The following is a 17,590-nucleotide window of genomic DNA, read 5'->3' on the forward strand; positions in this document are numbered from 1 at the left end:
TAATTCTGAATATTTTTACAGTATGTAATGTATACTGCCTCCATAACATAATTTTTTTTCTCCTGAAAAACAATGTTTCATGTAAAATAAAGAAGAAAAAAATTTAATGTTCATTAAATAAATAGTAAGGACAATATAAATTTCAATGTTCTTTCAAAAAAAATCTTGTGTTTTACAAAATTTATTATTTTAATCATTACACTAATTCTAATAGCAATAAGATGACAACAACCACAACATTGTGCATATTAGTATCTTTGTTTTTAATGCGATAAAAGTTGACTCTAAATAAACAGATCTCTCACAGAATTCTGCACTGTCTTGGATTTAAAGCTTTCTGATGTCATAAAAAGTAATATTTGTTTAAACCAATTTGGAAATGCTGCAAAAAGCAATTAAAAAAAAGTTGGAATTAGGGCATTTTAAGTAAACGGAGAAGTATATAGATATAGAGTATTCTCTAAATTAACTGTTTGTAAATCATTCAGTATGTACATCATCTAAGTTTGAAGTAGGCTTAGCTTAAAAACCAATTCAAGAAGATTATAGGACCATTATGTTGTTAATACTGAGTAGTAAAATGATAGTAAAAGGATTGCGTTAACATGACAATGAATTAACAAACAACAAAATTTTTCAATATGCAACTACAGTAACATGTTATATCACATTTGAATATTTTCTCGATAAATTTAAGTTCCAAGAAAAAAACTCCTTCACTTACTGCATAGCGTAAAGTAGTTTTCTGCTTCTAGGGTAGCAATGGGATTATATTCCATTATTTAAATAGTTTTTGTTGCTTTTCTGAAGATTACAAATAAATAAAGTAACAATAAATGTGCATTAGTTCATTGATAGAGATGAATACCTTTTGAACCCTTACACGAAATCTTAAAATATCTGAACTACTTAAGAAAAATGAGATATTTCTCATACATATCATCATATTGCACGGTATTTTCCCCCCTTAAATTTACTATGATTTTTCTTACAACAGGCTATAGATAAAAAATTCTGTGAATTAACTTTATTTCATTCAGTTCATTTAAAAAATGTTACAACACACTTTCAGGGAAAGCAGAGCGCATCATAAGGATTGCCAATTGCATAGTAGACTGACCCTTTTTCAAACTAAACAAAATTCTCTGAGTTTTCTGGAGAAAAATTAAAATTTTTTTACAAATTTTATTTTAAAACATCACAATTTTGATATTAAAATAAATATTCATAATGAGCTCATTATTAATGCAGGAGGGAATTTCTATTTAGAAAAAGAAATGTTAATCTCTTCTATCTTTAGATGCTATGCATAAATTTAAAAAATGCTTATTTAATAGAAAATGGAGCCAACAAAATTATTAAATATAACTGTTTATTATAATTGCACCAGTGATAAGATAAATAAATAACAGTATAAACATTTAATAAAATTTTATTGGTTAGATAACATAGTTTCTAAGGCTCAATAATGGATTGAGACAAACTAGAGTTAAAACTCTGACAGATAATTTTACCAATCGACAATATTCCACAAGTTTCTAGAGCTCATTGTTATTTTTTTTTTAGAGTTTAAAGTTTCACAGCAATATTTTTATATTTCCTGAGAATTCCTGGTTTTTCCAGTTTTTAGAGAGAATGCTCCCCACCCCTAGCATTGCAACCATGACCAGTAATGTTACTGCAAGCTGCTGGATGCTCCCATATTTACAAGACTCATGATTTCTTTCAGTGGAGAGTTCTCAAAACTAATGTAGATCATGAACCTGCACTGCTTGCAATATTTGGTGTGGCAAGACTTATTTGTGTTGCTACAATCAAAGAAATCAGTTTATTTGACTATCTACAGAAAAACAATATTCTCTTAGAGTTCGGCTACACAGCATTTTATGATGCAAGCTTTGGATATCTGCCGTAACACTATAGATTGCAATAATCTAGTATACCGTTTGTACTAATGTTTGAAAAAAACTTTTACTTAAATCACTATCTTTTGGTCTTCAGATCTTGGTATGAATTTCCATTCATGTTTCCAGCAACAAGTTATTAAGCAATTTTATATCTTTATGATGTATTTCCTACATTTTTTTTTGAATATTTCTTAATCCTTATGATGTGCCTCCATTCTTTTCTAAAAATTCCCAAATTTCTATCACGTGCTTCTATTTTCTTTTTTTAAATTTTATTTCTAAATCCTTATGATGCTGTCCCTAACTTATCTAAAAAATTTTCAATTTTTATAACGTACCCCAACTTTTTCGAAAACTTTGTTGCAACAGTCTAAAGAAATCTGAATAATGTATTTTATCAGTCATTACTCGGCATGATACATGCTTTTTTTTTTTTCTTTCTCAAAACTGCAGATTTGTAACTAACCCCTTTTAACATTGACCACTTCAATATAAAAAAAACACTGATTCAAAATAAAAACATTTTTTATTCAAGAAAATTTATCATTAAATTCTTAAGTTTGTGATTTTTGTTAAAGTTTCAATTTATTCATATTGAAGATTTCGAGAGAAACAATGCAACTTTAATGCACACAAATAATTATTTAATGTTTCAAATAGATTAAATAACGATAATTGTTTTTAAATAGTACTACACATTCTTAATATATTTTATTAGAACTTTGGTGTATGCAAATAAGATTTAAAAAAAATATAATTTAAATAAAAAATCTGATTTAAATTAAAGAAGTCCATTTTTTAGAAGTCCATCCATACAAAAAATTATGATTTTACTAATCATGAAAATAAAGCAAGTTAAAGCTATAAGATAGGAATGTTAAAAAAAAAGATGATTTCCAAAGATCCCCAAATTTAACAATGCAACTCGATTTGGACCTGCCATGCACATTATAAAAAACCTTTAGCTAAATATATAATCACTTTATGATTTTACAAAAAAAATTTCTTATATTTCAATAATAGCAAAAGAAGTTGAAGATAAAAAAAAAATACTTCAAGTAGTGAAATAAGAACAATGAGAATGATGTTAATAGAAAATCAGTAATAAAAGTTTAATAAATACAGACAAATTAATAAGAACAATTGCACAATATCGTTCAGACAAGCACTGATTTCACCGTATCACTTTGTATCAACTCGAGTAGGTTTTCTTAAATGATGATAGTTGGGCAGAATTTTTGTAAGAAAATCAAGCTGCAGTGTTTGAGGCTGCAAGAGTAAACAATAGTTTAAAACTTAACTTCAACTTATTTTCAAATAATTAAATGAATTTATGAAATGTGAGAAGAGAATTTTAAAACTCATTATTAGCACTACCGAAAAAAAAAGTCACTAAATTATAAAAAAATATTCCCTAAAAATTTTTCACCTCATAAATTTAAAGACAAAAAGTTTATAAAAAGTAATTAATTAAATGTAGAGAGAGAAAATACATTTTGGTATAGTCTCAATTCGCTATAGTTATTATAATCATCAGAAACTGTAACACAAGATAATACAAAATTGTTTCTTTTTATATTAAAACAAGGCACATGCATGAAATACTTTCATAAAATAGAAAAATAAAGAATAATTCTACATAATTTTAATCAATAAGAAATTATAATTGAAAATATTTATCGCATTTTACGTCTAATCACATTTATTATTATATCAGAAAAATATTTACAAATGAAAGAGATGGCAAGTATAAATTCTAGTTCTAATATTTTCTAAATAAAATATACAAGAATTTTTATACATAAATGTGATAAATGACTTCTTGAAACTTCTGGACCTTGAATTTCCGATAACTTCCAGATCACGGTTAGCAAGAAGCCCAGATTTTTTCCGGAGCACAATGATCTCTGAACTTAGAAATACTCAAATTTTGCTACCAATTTTCTTATATGTGATTTGAACTTCATCAGTGTTTTTAACATATTATTAAAATCACCACTAATTTGGGTTACGTCAAAGATAATTTAAAAAAACAAACATTAGAAGTGAAAGAATTTAGATAAGTCAAGAGAAATGAAAGGAAAAAATGTATTGGTAGACATAAAATAAACTTCTACATCTCTCAAGCTAACATGTGATTAACACTACATCACAAATTTCTAATTTTTTTAAAAATTTTATTGAATAAAACAAAAAATAAATAACTTTAAAAATAATTTAAAATTAACATATATTCATCAACAAGACAAGAGAATATATCCCATCCAGGTGATTAAGAATAGAAATACACAATAAGTTTATAAAAGTTTAAAAAAAAAAAATTTGAAAACTAAGAATCACCAAATATTTATATGCATAATACATACATATTGAAACCAGTACATACACATATTTGAAAACTAAATATGTATGGACACAACCTATATATATGTATACAAAATTGTATGCAAATGGTATATGATAGCTGAGCAAAAAAAATATTGCCCGCTTTTCCAAAAAACAGAAAAAATCATCAATACTATTGATATCAAATATAAATTCATACAATGTATGTTTAAAAGAAAGAGTATGTTTTGTATATATGCTTATACATGTTTGTATATATATGCATGTTTTGTAAATATGCTTTTAGAAACTACAACAAAATAGGTAACACGTTAATTAGTTTAGGAGCTAAGTGGGAAGAAAAAAAATTTCGAAAAATTTCTTAGTTAAAACAAGGAATTTCATAAATTTAATTCGGTCTTCTTTCAGGTATATTCTGTTTAAAGCTGCAAAGAGTTTTAATGTAAAAAACTTAAAATATGGAAACATACATTATGGTGTAGAAAAAGTAAATTAACCTTCCTAAAAATGCAAGATGCTGAAAAGTTAAAACATTTGTTTTGAGGGGACATAAAATAGAAATTAAAATTATTTTGCCATCACCACCCCAGTATAGTGTCATAATTTATTAATGAAGAAAATCAAGAATAGTATAAAATTTTCAAAAAAAACCTTGTGAATTTTTATTTTTGAGATGGTCAAAATTTAATTAAAACAAAATGTAGTTTTTTAATTAATTCATTTATATGGGTTTTCCATTTCCAATTGGAGTCAATATACATACCTAAATATTTAATATATTGAAAGGATGATATTTGCTAGAAATAACTTTTTCATTAAGTTATTAAATGCCACCTAAAATGTGTATAATTTACGAGTCACATTATTTTATTCATTTTTGAAATCATTATGCCTTGATCGTAATCGAAAAAATTATGTTTTTCGAATGCAATTAATGTCAGTGGTCACATGTTCCGTGGTGTTGAAATAAACTGGACGACACAAGGAAGAAATATATACACTTTGGTATTCTCAATTACGTTTGAAACCACTGCATACACCTATGAGCCATGTCTTTGTGAACAACTGGATGAAAATCATTACAGTGACTAACTCAATCTTTCCCAGAATTTTTATAGAGGCAATTGGAAAAATGAGCTATCATAAGAAATATTGAAATTTGACTCAATCTATCTGTCACCAGATGGATAAGAATACAAACAGGAATGCTTGAGTCTATCCCCACGTGTGTGTACAGGTACTCCAAAAAAAATAAAAAAATAAATAAATGAAATAAAAAATTGGAGCAGCACATGCTTAATATAAATTTTAAACTAGATTGTAATAAATCAGAGCACATCGATAATTATATGTATTCCTGGAGATAGTCAATGCTAATAAAAGTCATTATTGAAATTTAATTCAAAATTATGTCTTGAGGCCCAAAATTATGCGTCAAATTAACCTTGCATAATAGCAATAAATGATTTTTTTTTTCCTTTTCCCTTGGCAGCAAAGATATATTATTTTCAATTTACAGTTATCCAACTTATTTAATGTATTACAAATTTCCTGCATCATATTTTGATTTACACAGTAGCTCTTAACCATCTCGCTATGGATTTCGTTAAGACGTTTGCTCGGCACAAAGTGTTATGGAAGGAAATATACTACAGGGCAGGGGGTTTGCACCACTAAGTCTAAGTTATGAAAAGAAATCACAAATAATGAAGTTTTAGTCCTACTACCTAAATTTTTGATACCAATTTAAACCATTACTTATTCTGTCATATTAAGATTATTACATATCTGTCATATAATTTACATATCTGTCATACATGACTTCAACAATGATTTTCCTCAAATTTACATAAAAATATGTAAAAAAAATTTGCTTACCTTTAAATAATTTTTGAAAATGCTATTCCAATTATTCCAAAGTTTTAATTAGCAATATACTATATAATAATATAATAACAATATACTATCAAATTAAGAAAAAATTTATGACAAAGGCTATTTACAAGAAGAAATAATAAAATTTAAAATGAACACTGAGTGAGTAAAATCTCGATGTATGGAGAAACGCAAAGTCCTATATTGCACATGATTTTCAAACATAAGATGTTTACTGCATTTTTATTTCTTTCAGAATGGTTTGTAAACAAACTGTGCACTTTCTATAGCTCTTTTCTCCCTTTTTGTTCTCCTAACTCTTTATCGTACAAAAAAGTGTGCAAAATACATCCAAAAGCAACGCAAACTGTAACAAAACTGACGCTAAAACCTAGATAGTAGCAAAAAAAAAAAAAAAAAAAAAAAAAAAAAAAAAAAAAAAAAAAAAAAAAAAAAAAAAANAGTAACAAAAAAAAAAAGAAAAAAAGAAAAAAAGAAGAAAGAAAAGGAAAAAAAAACATGCAGAGAGCTATCAGAAGAGAAATGTTTATATCTCGTGGAGAGTTAAAGAGTTGAGGTCTGTTTGTTTACACTACGATTTCCTCCTCCTCAGCCAATGAGTAAAATACCAAAGACAGGAAGTATAAGATCAATCTGAAGGACCAGAATACTAAAAGTACATTCAGTTTACATGTAATGGACACAGAGTGCCATCTAATGATTATTTAAAATTGTTTCAGCTTAAAATGCATAGATGCACTGCCCCTTCACTAGGCTAGTTCTCCAACAATGCAGAGTGAAATGCTTGGCTCTGAGATAAGTCTGTATGAAATGCATTTATGATTCAACCGTTGTGAAGAGGTTAATTTCAAGGACAGAGCTCATTCTAGGCAGAAAAAGGGCAGGGTGCAAAAGTTTAAAAAAAGGGCAATATTATTCTAAAAAGGCAATAATTTCCTTCTATGTGCTTTACACGTTCTATTAAAAAACATTGTTAATTAGTAAAAGAAATTTCTTTTTTTTACTTTACTAAAAGTTGCAAAGCAATCATATTTATTACTAATTTTTATTAATAAATTAACATATATATCGAGTTAATTAGCTAATTAGCTTAATAATTTATTTAAAATGCATGCATATATTAATAAAATAATAAATGTATGTTTTTAAGTGTCTGTAGTTATGATTTAATAATTAAAATGATTAATAACAATTATGATTTAATGATAGTGGAAGTAGCTGCTAACTTTCAAGGACAAGTGCAACAAGGGGATGTGATGGCTATTTTCCCTTTCCCAAATAAATCTATGTATTGGTAACAATGACAAACTAAATAAAAAGAGCTGAAAAAAACAAAAGTTTGAGAAATCCATTGGAGAGTTTGGGGAAAAAATAAAGAAGGGTTGAGGAAAGAAAGGGTATGGAGTCTATTACATCAGGGCACTAATTTACTTCAGGGGCAACAGGGTGGATTCTTTTGACTAAAAGGGCAGCAGGGTGCTACGCCCTGTTTACCCTGCCTAGAATGAGCTCTGTCAAGGATAGTAAATAAAAAAATTTCTTACCCATGCTGAACCTGGGTAAGTGATTGCAGTTTAATAATAGTTTATTTAAATTATTTTATTTATTTATTTTTTCGCATTTTTTTGCTCTCATGCTTTTTTTGATTATTCATTAACAGATTTTTGATACTATGTTTTTAGCAGCCTTGAATTGAGTATATACTAGTGTTGTGTTTAGATACCAAGCTAAAGTAACTAAACTTAATATTTAAACCATCCACAGTAAAGCTTGCAACATGTAATTTAATTAAGTTAAATTGTTTACATTGTTAATGTTTGTTTTCTTATGTTAATGTTTGTTTTCTTTTGCTATATTATCTAAAAACACAAAATGATGAAAAACAATGTGATGAAAAACACAAAATGATGGGAACAATGCTTAAACTCATAACCCTGCTACAAACATAATCATTAAAAATTATAATAAAAAGAATGAAGCTTAAAATGCTTTCTTAAAATAAAAGTAAAACATACTAGCTTTAAGTTAAATACTGTAATCGTTTTTCAAGCTCATTATGAATTCAACTTTCCTTAACTAGTTCCAAAAAAATTTGCTTACATAAACATAATGCGTCGTGGAGAAATTTCCATTTGTACTTTAATGAATATAGAAAGAGTTTAACTTTATGTTCATAAAAATACAAGTGTAATATTCTGTTTTGGAGATTTCAATACACTAGAAGTCTATTTTGCTTTTAGAAGTATAAAATACATATAATTTGGTAAAAGAAATCATAAATGTTTTGACAAAATGTATTGAAATATGAAACTGCAACAATCTTCACAGGTGAAAGAATACTGAATAGTAATAAGAATATAAAATGGAGTAATAAGAATAGAAAATGCAAACATGTTTCTAAGTTGAATTTGATTAATATTGAGATTAAATAAGACAAGTTTTACTTAAAAAATGTAATACTATGCCAACTAGATGGTTTTTTTATCTTCCAACATCAAAAAGTTAGTCACACCAGCCATTTTTTTCCCTAGAAGCCCAGTACAGAGTAGCCTTGATGTGAAAATTGTCAATGATCAAAGAATTAGTAATGTTACTCAAGGAATTAGTAGTGTTTGCCTATCAAGGCAACTTGATGGGCAAACTGCCAAGTTCATATCCTCTCCTGTGGAACATAGAGGACAGCCAGGAGAGTCAGAATTCTGATACCGCAAAGGTGATTCTGGAGATAGTCACCTCCATTAACAATTCTGAAATTTGCAGAGAAAATCTGTCGGGAGAGGTCCATAGGGACGGGATGGAGAATAATGCTAATCCAGATTTTTTTTTTTTTTGCAACATCAGCAGTTGTGCTGTTTTTAACAAATTTATTTATTGTCTGGAAAATGGTGGAAGAAATTTGTATATAAGTGCAAAAGGAGGCCGTGGGAGCGAGCATTCTTGTTTGAGCCGGCGGTGTGCCCTCTTTTTTTCTCGATGACTGCAAATACACTGGATAAAATCCCCCAATCATTGCAGAAAAGTTCATAGATTTTTTGCTTCGTGACAGTAATAAGGGATAAAAAATATTAAAAATTTGATATAATTGAAATAAAGAAAATAAAAAACTTACAGCTGGCTTTTCAGCTTGTAATCTTCTTTCCCTGTTTTCTCCAAATATCACAGTATTTTCAGGAATTGTTTCACAGCATGTTAGCTCACATTTCGCCCCAATGATACAACCTGTAGTAAGTTTAGTATTTTTCCCAACTTTGCCTAAAATATTAAAAAAAAACAATGTATACAAATATATTAGCTTATTACAACAAGTTAGGAAATTTTAAAATAAAAACAAGGATACATAAATTTAATCACTAATAAACTATGACATTAATTTTTAAAACATGAATTCATGCAGATAGTTGGTATATATTTTTTTCAATGGATTTCTTAAAAGTAAGAATTTTTCAGTTTTATAAATATACACACTTGGATCTCTTTCATGTGAATATAAATTATTTTTATGTCAACCAATGTTCGATTCCCCATCAAATTTAATATCAATATAATAGTAGAACACCTCTATAACAAAATTAGTTAAAGAGAAAAATTTTGTTTTACTACAGTTGAGAGACCACTATTTCTTTATAAAAAGAATATCTAGAATTTTGTGATTAAAATTTTCATAAGAGGGAAAAATTTGCTATAAGGAGACAATAATGTATTTCTCCTTGTGAGAGAATAATGTATTTATGTAAGTAAATAAGTTATAATGTAAGTGAGACAATAATGTATTTATAACGCGGATATTTTTATGAATGATGAAATACTTTTTTAGGTGAAATCAAAATTAATTATATTTAAAAACATTTTTACTTATAACAGGAATAGAAATTTTATTTTCACTAAGAGGCTTCGCAATTATATATCAATAAGAGTTAGTAATTCTTAAAATTTCATACCTTTTGCTTTTTTAAAAATTACATCTGTTGAATAACAGAGAATAACTAATCAGTCTATCTTATGTTTGAATCAACATTCTGTTTTATAAAGTAGAAAACATCATGAGCCATCTGGTACTTTTAATAGGAGATTTCTTTCATAACATGGGCATTAACAGATATAATTTTGTATGAATTTAAAGGAGTATGTCTCCTCAAAAATTTCATATCTTTAGTTCCATTTTATTACATTGACACAGCTCTTTTAAGAAATTGTTTATTCATTTTAGCTGAAGAATTAAAAACTTTGAGACTAAACTCTTTATGCAGTGGTTTTGAATTCGTTTAATAGATATCGTGTTCAGAAAATTCTGATAACACTTTGCATTGTCTCTGCAGTTCTAATTTATAGATATTCTTTTTAAATTTAGAGAATTTAGTGAAAAATAGACATTTAAGAAACAAAAACAGCAAGTTGTAACTATTTTTTTAATTAGTAATTTCCTATAATTATAATTGAAATGGAAGCACTTTTACTTATTTGAGTTTGTTACATTTTCAGTGATTTTTTGTTTAATTTCACGATTTAAAAACTAGGTAAAGCATAAGAAGTATGACACCTTTTAAGCTTCATCCCGACTAACATATTCAGTAATTCCTTTTCATCATAAACTTAACATTTTTATAATTTGAAAAGTTAGTAACAGTATTCCTAATGAAAGTAATAATGAATTATTTAACCTTTTGCTCATACAAGTGGCTAGTACAAGTGGAGCAGAAAGTCAGGCTGAAGCAAAGAGCCATAAGTAGAGGGTTTAATATAAAGAGAAAAATAAAAAGCTTCTTAGAGACATAAAAAAAAGGGGGGGGGGAACGGTTCAACCTTCATAATTACAGGGTTCATAATCAAAAGTAAGACATTTTCCCCCTGAATTTTCAAGGTTTTCTAGGTAGATTAAAAAAAATTCCAAATTTTTCTTTAAAAATAAAAATCAAAAACATTTATGTATCAAAAAAATTTTATTTAAAATTATAAACAAAATTATAATTCTAAGAAAGCAGTAATAAATTATTTTTACTTAAAAAATCAGATGATTTAACTAATGTCAACAATGATTAGAAATAATAAATTGTCAGAATTATAAACCTGACTGAAAAGGGAAATAAGACTAAGAGAATTAACTGGGCAATGTTTGAATATATATATATTGGTACAAAGTTGTTGAAAAAAAATACTAAACATATATAAATAATCCGTGTGTTTAATTGAAGTCATATCAAAGTGAGAACAACTAAGACAAAAACATGATAAACAATTAAAACTCAATATATTAGCATCAAATAAAAATTATTTACAAGAAAGATAAGCACCAATAAGATTGAAAAACTAATTTAGAAAGACAGTAATTGAAAAAAAAAACATATTTTCAACATCAATTATCAAATATATTTTTAAAAAATTACCAAATATGTAAGCAATCCATATCTAATTAAAATTAATCTATATTTATTAAATTAAGTCAAATAGAATAAATAACTAAAAATAATGCTTTTTATGAACAAGCAAGCAAGNAAAAAAAAAAAAAAAAAATCACTAATTATCAAAGTATCCTAAAACGAAACAAACAAATATAAAAACAATTAATATTAATTCAAATTCATGTTTATTGAATTCAGTCAAATTATAACTAAAAATAATGTTTTTTATCATCAGACAAGCAAAAAAATAAATAAATCAATCAAGGACAAAAATGTAATATTTATAATCTTCTGCTAAAAAATAAATGAATTATCCTGCTGAAATATGAAACAAAGTCGCAAGAAAATGAAAAATAAAAGAACTAATAAATCAATAAAATAAAAGAACAACTTTTCAACAACTAAGTAATTCTAAAAAGACAATTTTTTAAAAAAACTAAATTAATAAAAATACTATACAAATAATCTGCATTTAATCATATTCAATCAACTCATGAACATTTCTAAGAAATGAGAAAAAAATGAATAAATAAATAAATAAATATGGAGGGGGGGTATTTAAATAAATAAATAAAAATGCCCGTCAAGGCAGGATATATTCAGATATCTTAAAACTCATGAATAAGAACTAATTCATCGAGCACAAAATTTATTGGGAACAAAAAAAAAAAAACTTCAAAACTTTGTGGAATCAGATATGTTTCACTTAGAAAGCTGCAGTTAAACTTCAGGTGTGATTCAGACAAAGCTTGCAAATGATACCGCACCTCTGAGGAATCAGAATTCATTTAATTAAAAAATATTGTTTTCTTAATAGAAATGAAATGAAAAAAACATAGCAGACAATAAAAAAAACGTTTGAAACAAAAAACATTCATAAAAATTTTTGAGATAAATAACTAAAATGCTTTTGAGATAAATAAATGCTTCACATTTAAAATTCCTTGGTATGGGAGATGGTTTCGACAAAGTATTCAAGCAAAACTTTTATCCAAGAATAACAAAAGATATTTTTAAAAGAATCAGGAAGAAAATAAGTCACAGCAAAATGGGCTTCTTGTGATTATTTTCTAATTTTAGAACATCACATATGTTCCCATTTACAAAAAGAAAAAAAAACTCGTTTAAAAAAAAATCAGGTTTTTCTTGCTTTAAAGCTTTTTTCGGAGGGGGGGGGGTGTTTAACTGGGTTTTTCTTTGTTCATTTAAAACAAAAGGTTAAATAAGAATTTACACTCTAAATTAAAATATTTAAGCTGTTATAAATTATATTCATGAAAATATTTTAGACAATAAATTAAGATTATCACTAAACAATTAAAAAAATATCTGCTTTTCTTCCATAAGCATGCTAACACAATAAAAAAGAATAACTGAAGATTTTGAATGTGCATTTCAACTTAACATGTAAATAAAAATTTAATATAAAAATGCTATATTAACAATGCATAACAGAATAAGTTCCTCCTTGTTTGCCAGTTTATATGATAAATCTCACATTTTAGCATTATTTAATGTCATTAATTAACTGTATTTAATTCAAAATATTTGTATAAGTATAATTAATAAAATGATCATGTTTTTTTCCTCAGTTGAATTAACACAAATTTTAAATCGAGCATGAAAAATTTTAAGTAATATAGCTTTCAGTTCAAAAATAGTTGAAAATAATGTAATGATGAAAAGGACTAAAAACATCAAACTGCATACTTATATAAAATAGCATAGAATATATAAAATAGTGAAGTAAAGGTATGCTTCACTACTAATGATAAGTAAGAAATATAATACTTTTTTTGTTCTTTTTTTTAACACACAGTAGCTCTAAGCATATCAATATACTTATAATGTAATATAAAATAAAATAATACACACTGATTAAATTTTAAATGAAGCTTGAATATTTCTCAATATTTTTGAATTATCCTAACAAGCAAAATATTAAAATTGTTTGGAAAAAAAAAGCCTTTGTTTAAACCAGCGAGCCCTGCCTACAGCATCAATATTAAACCTGAATTAACATTTCATTTATAGATCATCATCATTATCTATACATAGGAAGTGATATTATATTTTATTTTATACAAATCAACATCAAAAATTTAACAGGGTTACTTGGTATTCATCAAATGAGAATAAACGACAATTAAAACTACTATAAAACAAAATTATATACAGCACTGATATAACTAATTGGGAAAAATGCAATTTACACATAACAAGGCAAAGAGATAATGTACAATTTATCATGTTACTTACATTTGGATTCTAAAACATTATGATCACCAATGTTTAGAGATTCAACATCTGAAAAGGCAGTTAAGAAATGCAAAACGAACAAACTTTTATTAAGTAGAAAAGAATAAGCAGCAAAGAAAGTGCGAGAAATATCTTATTAAAATCATGAAATAATTGCAACGTCATAATACACAACTAAAATAAATATAATAATAAAAGGTAATTATTATTAACAATTGAATTAACTATTATTGCAATCATTCTTATAATAATTTTAATAATATACAAAATACATGTTTTTTCTTAAAGGTATTTCATTTGGCATTAATTTCATTAGATTTAAAAACTGAATCAGATGAAAATTCTTAAGTAGAAGCAGATACATACAAAAAAGGAAATTAAATTGACTAATCTTGAGACTCATAAATCTCCCAAGAAAATAAATTTTAAAAAACATTATTTCTTTCTAATATGTTATTCAAATACCACTATAGTTCTAACGGAAAGAAACTAATTTGCGAAAAGCATTTTGCAAGGCCTAAGAGCCAATCATAAATAAAAAAAATAAATTAAAAAAATTACTATTTTTTTAGAAATTAACTCAAAAACAGAGAGAAATTACGCCAAATGTTTCCCACATATACAAGAAGCAATTGCAATACATTATTATTGACATTATTAAACAGTTTAATAAATTTTGACGATGGTTAATCAAATGACTACTTTTTAAACATATAATTAAAACAAAATAAATATTAAATTACAACATAAGAAATATCTATGCCACTAATTAGTTCTTATTTTTATCATTTTATATTATAGGAGTTTCTTGCACAGTCTTTCAATTACTATAATCTGTCATTCAATTACAATAATTTATTACATTAACTACAAATTTCCATTTAGTCAGTTTAAAATATTTATCGTTAAAACTTTGGCTCCCACATCCCTATAATTCGATAACATATTTATAATTCACAAACATAAAATAAAATAACTGTTAAAAAGAAACGAGTTTCAGTTAGATTACATTTATTTTAAATGTCATAAAGGAGTATCAGTCAAAAGAAACTTACATAATCTTTAGCACAATAAAATAAATATATATATAGTTAGTGACACAATCAACATATAATAAACAAATGTAAAAAAATTATACAAAAAGATACATGCTCCAACTTCAAAAACATTATTTGCACCAATCATCATAGGTATTGGAGGGTCAGATCTAAAATACATAATAATTCATTTAAATATTACAAGAAATTTTGTTAAATATTTAAACAGAATTTTGTATAGATGCTATAGATACAAAGTATTCTATAATTTTATTAAAACAGCATTTTGACAAAACTTTCATGCTGCATTTTTAGTTTTCAGAGAGCAACAATTCTAATTAATAAAAAAAAATGACCTCTACAATATGTTTTTGAAAATCTATTTTGCATTTTTTTTAAACCTTTCATAAGTTTTGTCCAGAATACACAAAATAAAAAATTTATAACTAAAAATATGGTCAATGTATTTAAAATGCAAACTCCCAGATGAAAGATTTGAGATAGGTAGATAATTTTAAGTCATAGTCTACATCAGATTTGATAACAGTAGTTTTTTTAAATCTAAACTTCCATTAATTGAAATATTATATACATTTTGAAAACTCAAAAATAAATAATTTTAAATGTAACTACAATTATATTAAATTCATACAATTCTTTCTATTTCATTCCACTCCTTAATGCCAACTACCTCACATGAATAACTCTACAATATCCCACCATCAAAATATTCATTCTTTGTCAGAACAAACATATTTCCAACATTAATTTACCTATTCTGCTAAACTCTAATATTATAACTAAAAATCTTGATGTTGGCAATAAAAAGAAAACTAAGATGTTTTGTTGTAAAAATCTAAGCCGAAATTGTTTTTGTCCACAAAGTGAGTCTTGTTTAAGTCAATGAAGTACTAGGTACAATGATAATATACTATAATGATAACAAAAAATATAAAACAATATTAAAATTTTAACATGTTAAACAACATGCATAAACCAAAATCACACCAGCACTATGCTTTTAATGCCTAATTACTACTTTATTGCCTAATTAATTAATGCTTTTATTGCATGGAAACTTTGGTGAGATCTCTGTACACTCCCAGATTAAATACTTTCCAGTTACTTCATATTTTAAACAACTTCTAAGGATTCTACGTATACTTAGGTAAGCTTTTTTTAGGTATTAGAATTAAATGCCTAAAATTTTGCATTTTTTTCCCCAAAGATAAAATAAGTTTCAAAAATAGGAATAAAAACACAAAAATATACAGTTAAAAATATTTTAACGCATTTAAATACATAAATATTAAGTCACAATTAATAAAAGTTGTACAATTAATAAGAGCAGTGGAAAGATATCTATATAAAATAAATAGAATTTATATAAAATAAGTTTATCCATATGCAGAAAAATAAAGCTTAATTGCTAATGTCACTAAATAAGGAGGAGTTTACAATTTGATAAAAAATAGGAAGATATTTCAAAATCTTCTCATACGGCTGAAGCCAAAATTGAAGTTTTAGAAATTTCAAACCATTCGGCATCTATTAATTAAGATCTAGTAATTAAAAGATTTTGTACTTAAGAGAATTTAATATCAAAAAAAGAATTTTTCCAGCATAAAAAATGAGCAGCTAGTTTTGACTGAAATGCACAATATTCATCTTTATAACATAAAAGTTTTTTTTTCCTTCTAAATAATACTTACTTCATATTTGACACTGAACACCCTAATTTAATTTTTAAATCTTAATTTTAATTTATTTAAAATACTTACACATTCCAAATATGAACTTGTTCTTCAATTAGATTAGCTTCACCAATTATAATAGGAGCAGTTTCAGCTATAATCCGAGCTTTTGGATGAATAATAGTTCGACTACCTAAAATATAAGAAAAAATATCAACTAAGTTCTAAAATTTCACGTTCAAAATTTAAAATGGTTAAAAATAAATGGTTTTAACCTATAAGCTTTTCAAATACATATTTTTTCATGAATACAAACATAAATATTTTTCAATTTGGATTACAGAATTATATTACTGCAAAATTATGTACTTGGTTTCTTTACATACCTATTTTTAAAAATGAAATTCAGATACAGTATTTGTGTATTAGAATAATTCCAAATTACAGGGTTGCCACAGAAAAAAATGAACAAAATAGTTGCTTCTAAAAGCCTAAAACATGAAAATAGTAGCCAAAAACTAAGAAAATAGTTGCCTAAATAAGAACAAAAATTCATCAAAAATATGACTTAATTGTCATATACCATGATCCCTTCAGTCAAACTGGTGGCAAATATGATAATTTTTATATAAACGTAAATGTTTATACACACTGAAGAGCCAAATAGCTGGTACAGGCATGAGTATGCAAATAAAGGGGTATGGAGCCAATCAAAGTACAGCGCCGCGATTGGCAACACGTATATAAGGCAACGAGTGTCTAGCACAGTTCTTAGATCGGTTACTGCTGCTACAATGCCAGGTTATACAGATTTATGTGAGTTTGAATGTGGTGTTAAAGTCGGCGCACGTGAGATAGGACATAGCATCTCCGAGATAATGAAATTTGGATTTTCACGTACGACCATTTCACGAGTATACCGTGAGTATCGGAAATTCACCAAAATCCCCAAACATGAACATTACTGAACATATCCCCACCCCCTCTTACTCACACTGGTTTATGGACAGCCCTGCAGGATTCATGGTGTCAATTATCTCCAGCTCTACAAATGC

The 17,590-nt window shown here is 26.3% G+C and overlaps 1 protein-coding gene across 3 annotated transcripts in view; it reads right to left on the bottom strand.

The window, feature by feature from the left end:
• LOC107446209 (dynactin subunit 6) overlaps positions 1-17,590 on the bottom strand; it is a 45,854-nt gene that overhangs the window by 23,465 nt on the left and 4,799 nt on the right. For 2 of the 3 annotated variants that reach the window (XM_043041802.2, XM_071178415.1), the window contains exons 3-6: positions 16,623-16,728; positions 14,953-15,011; positions 13,805-13,852; positions 9,259-9,401 (exon numbers count right to left, since the gene is read on the bottom strand). In XM_043041802.2, coding sequence (XP_042897736.1) covers positions 9,259-9,401; positions 13,805-13,852; positions 14,953-15,011; positions 16,623-16,728 — 356 coding nt within the window. Of the gene's footprint in view, positions 1-2,414; positions 3,177-9,258; positions 9,402-13,804; positions 13,853-14,952; positions 15,012-16,622; positions 16,729-17,590 lie in introns of those variants that run through there. The other variant, XM_043041800.2, reaches the window with a different exon arrangement.

This window comes from Parasteatoda tepidariorum, chromosome 3 (genome assembly GCF_043381705.1).
Source record: "Parasteatoda tepidariorum isolate YZ-2023 chromosome 3, CAS_Ptep_4.0, whole genome shotgun sequence".
Classification (NCBI taxonomy): Eukaryota; Metazoa; Arthropoda; class Arachnida; order Araneae; family Theridiidae; genus Parasteatoda; species Parasteatoda tepidariorum.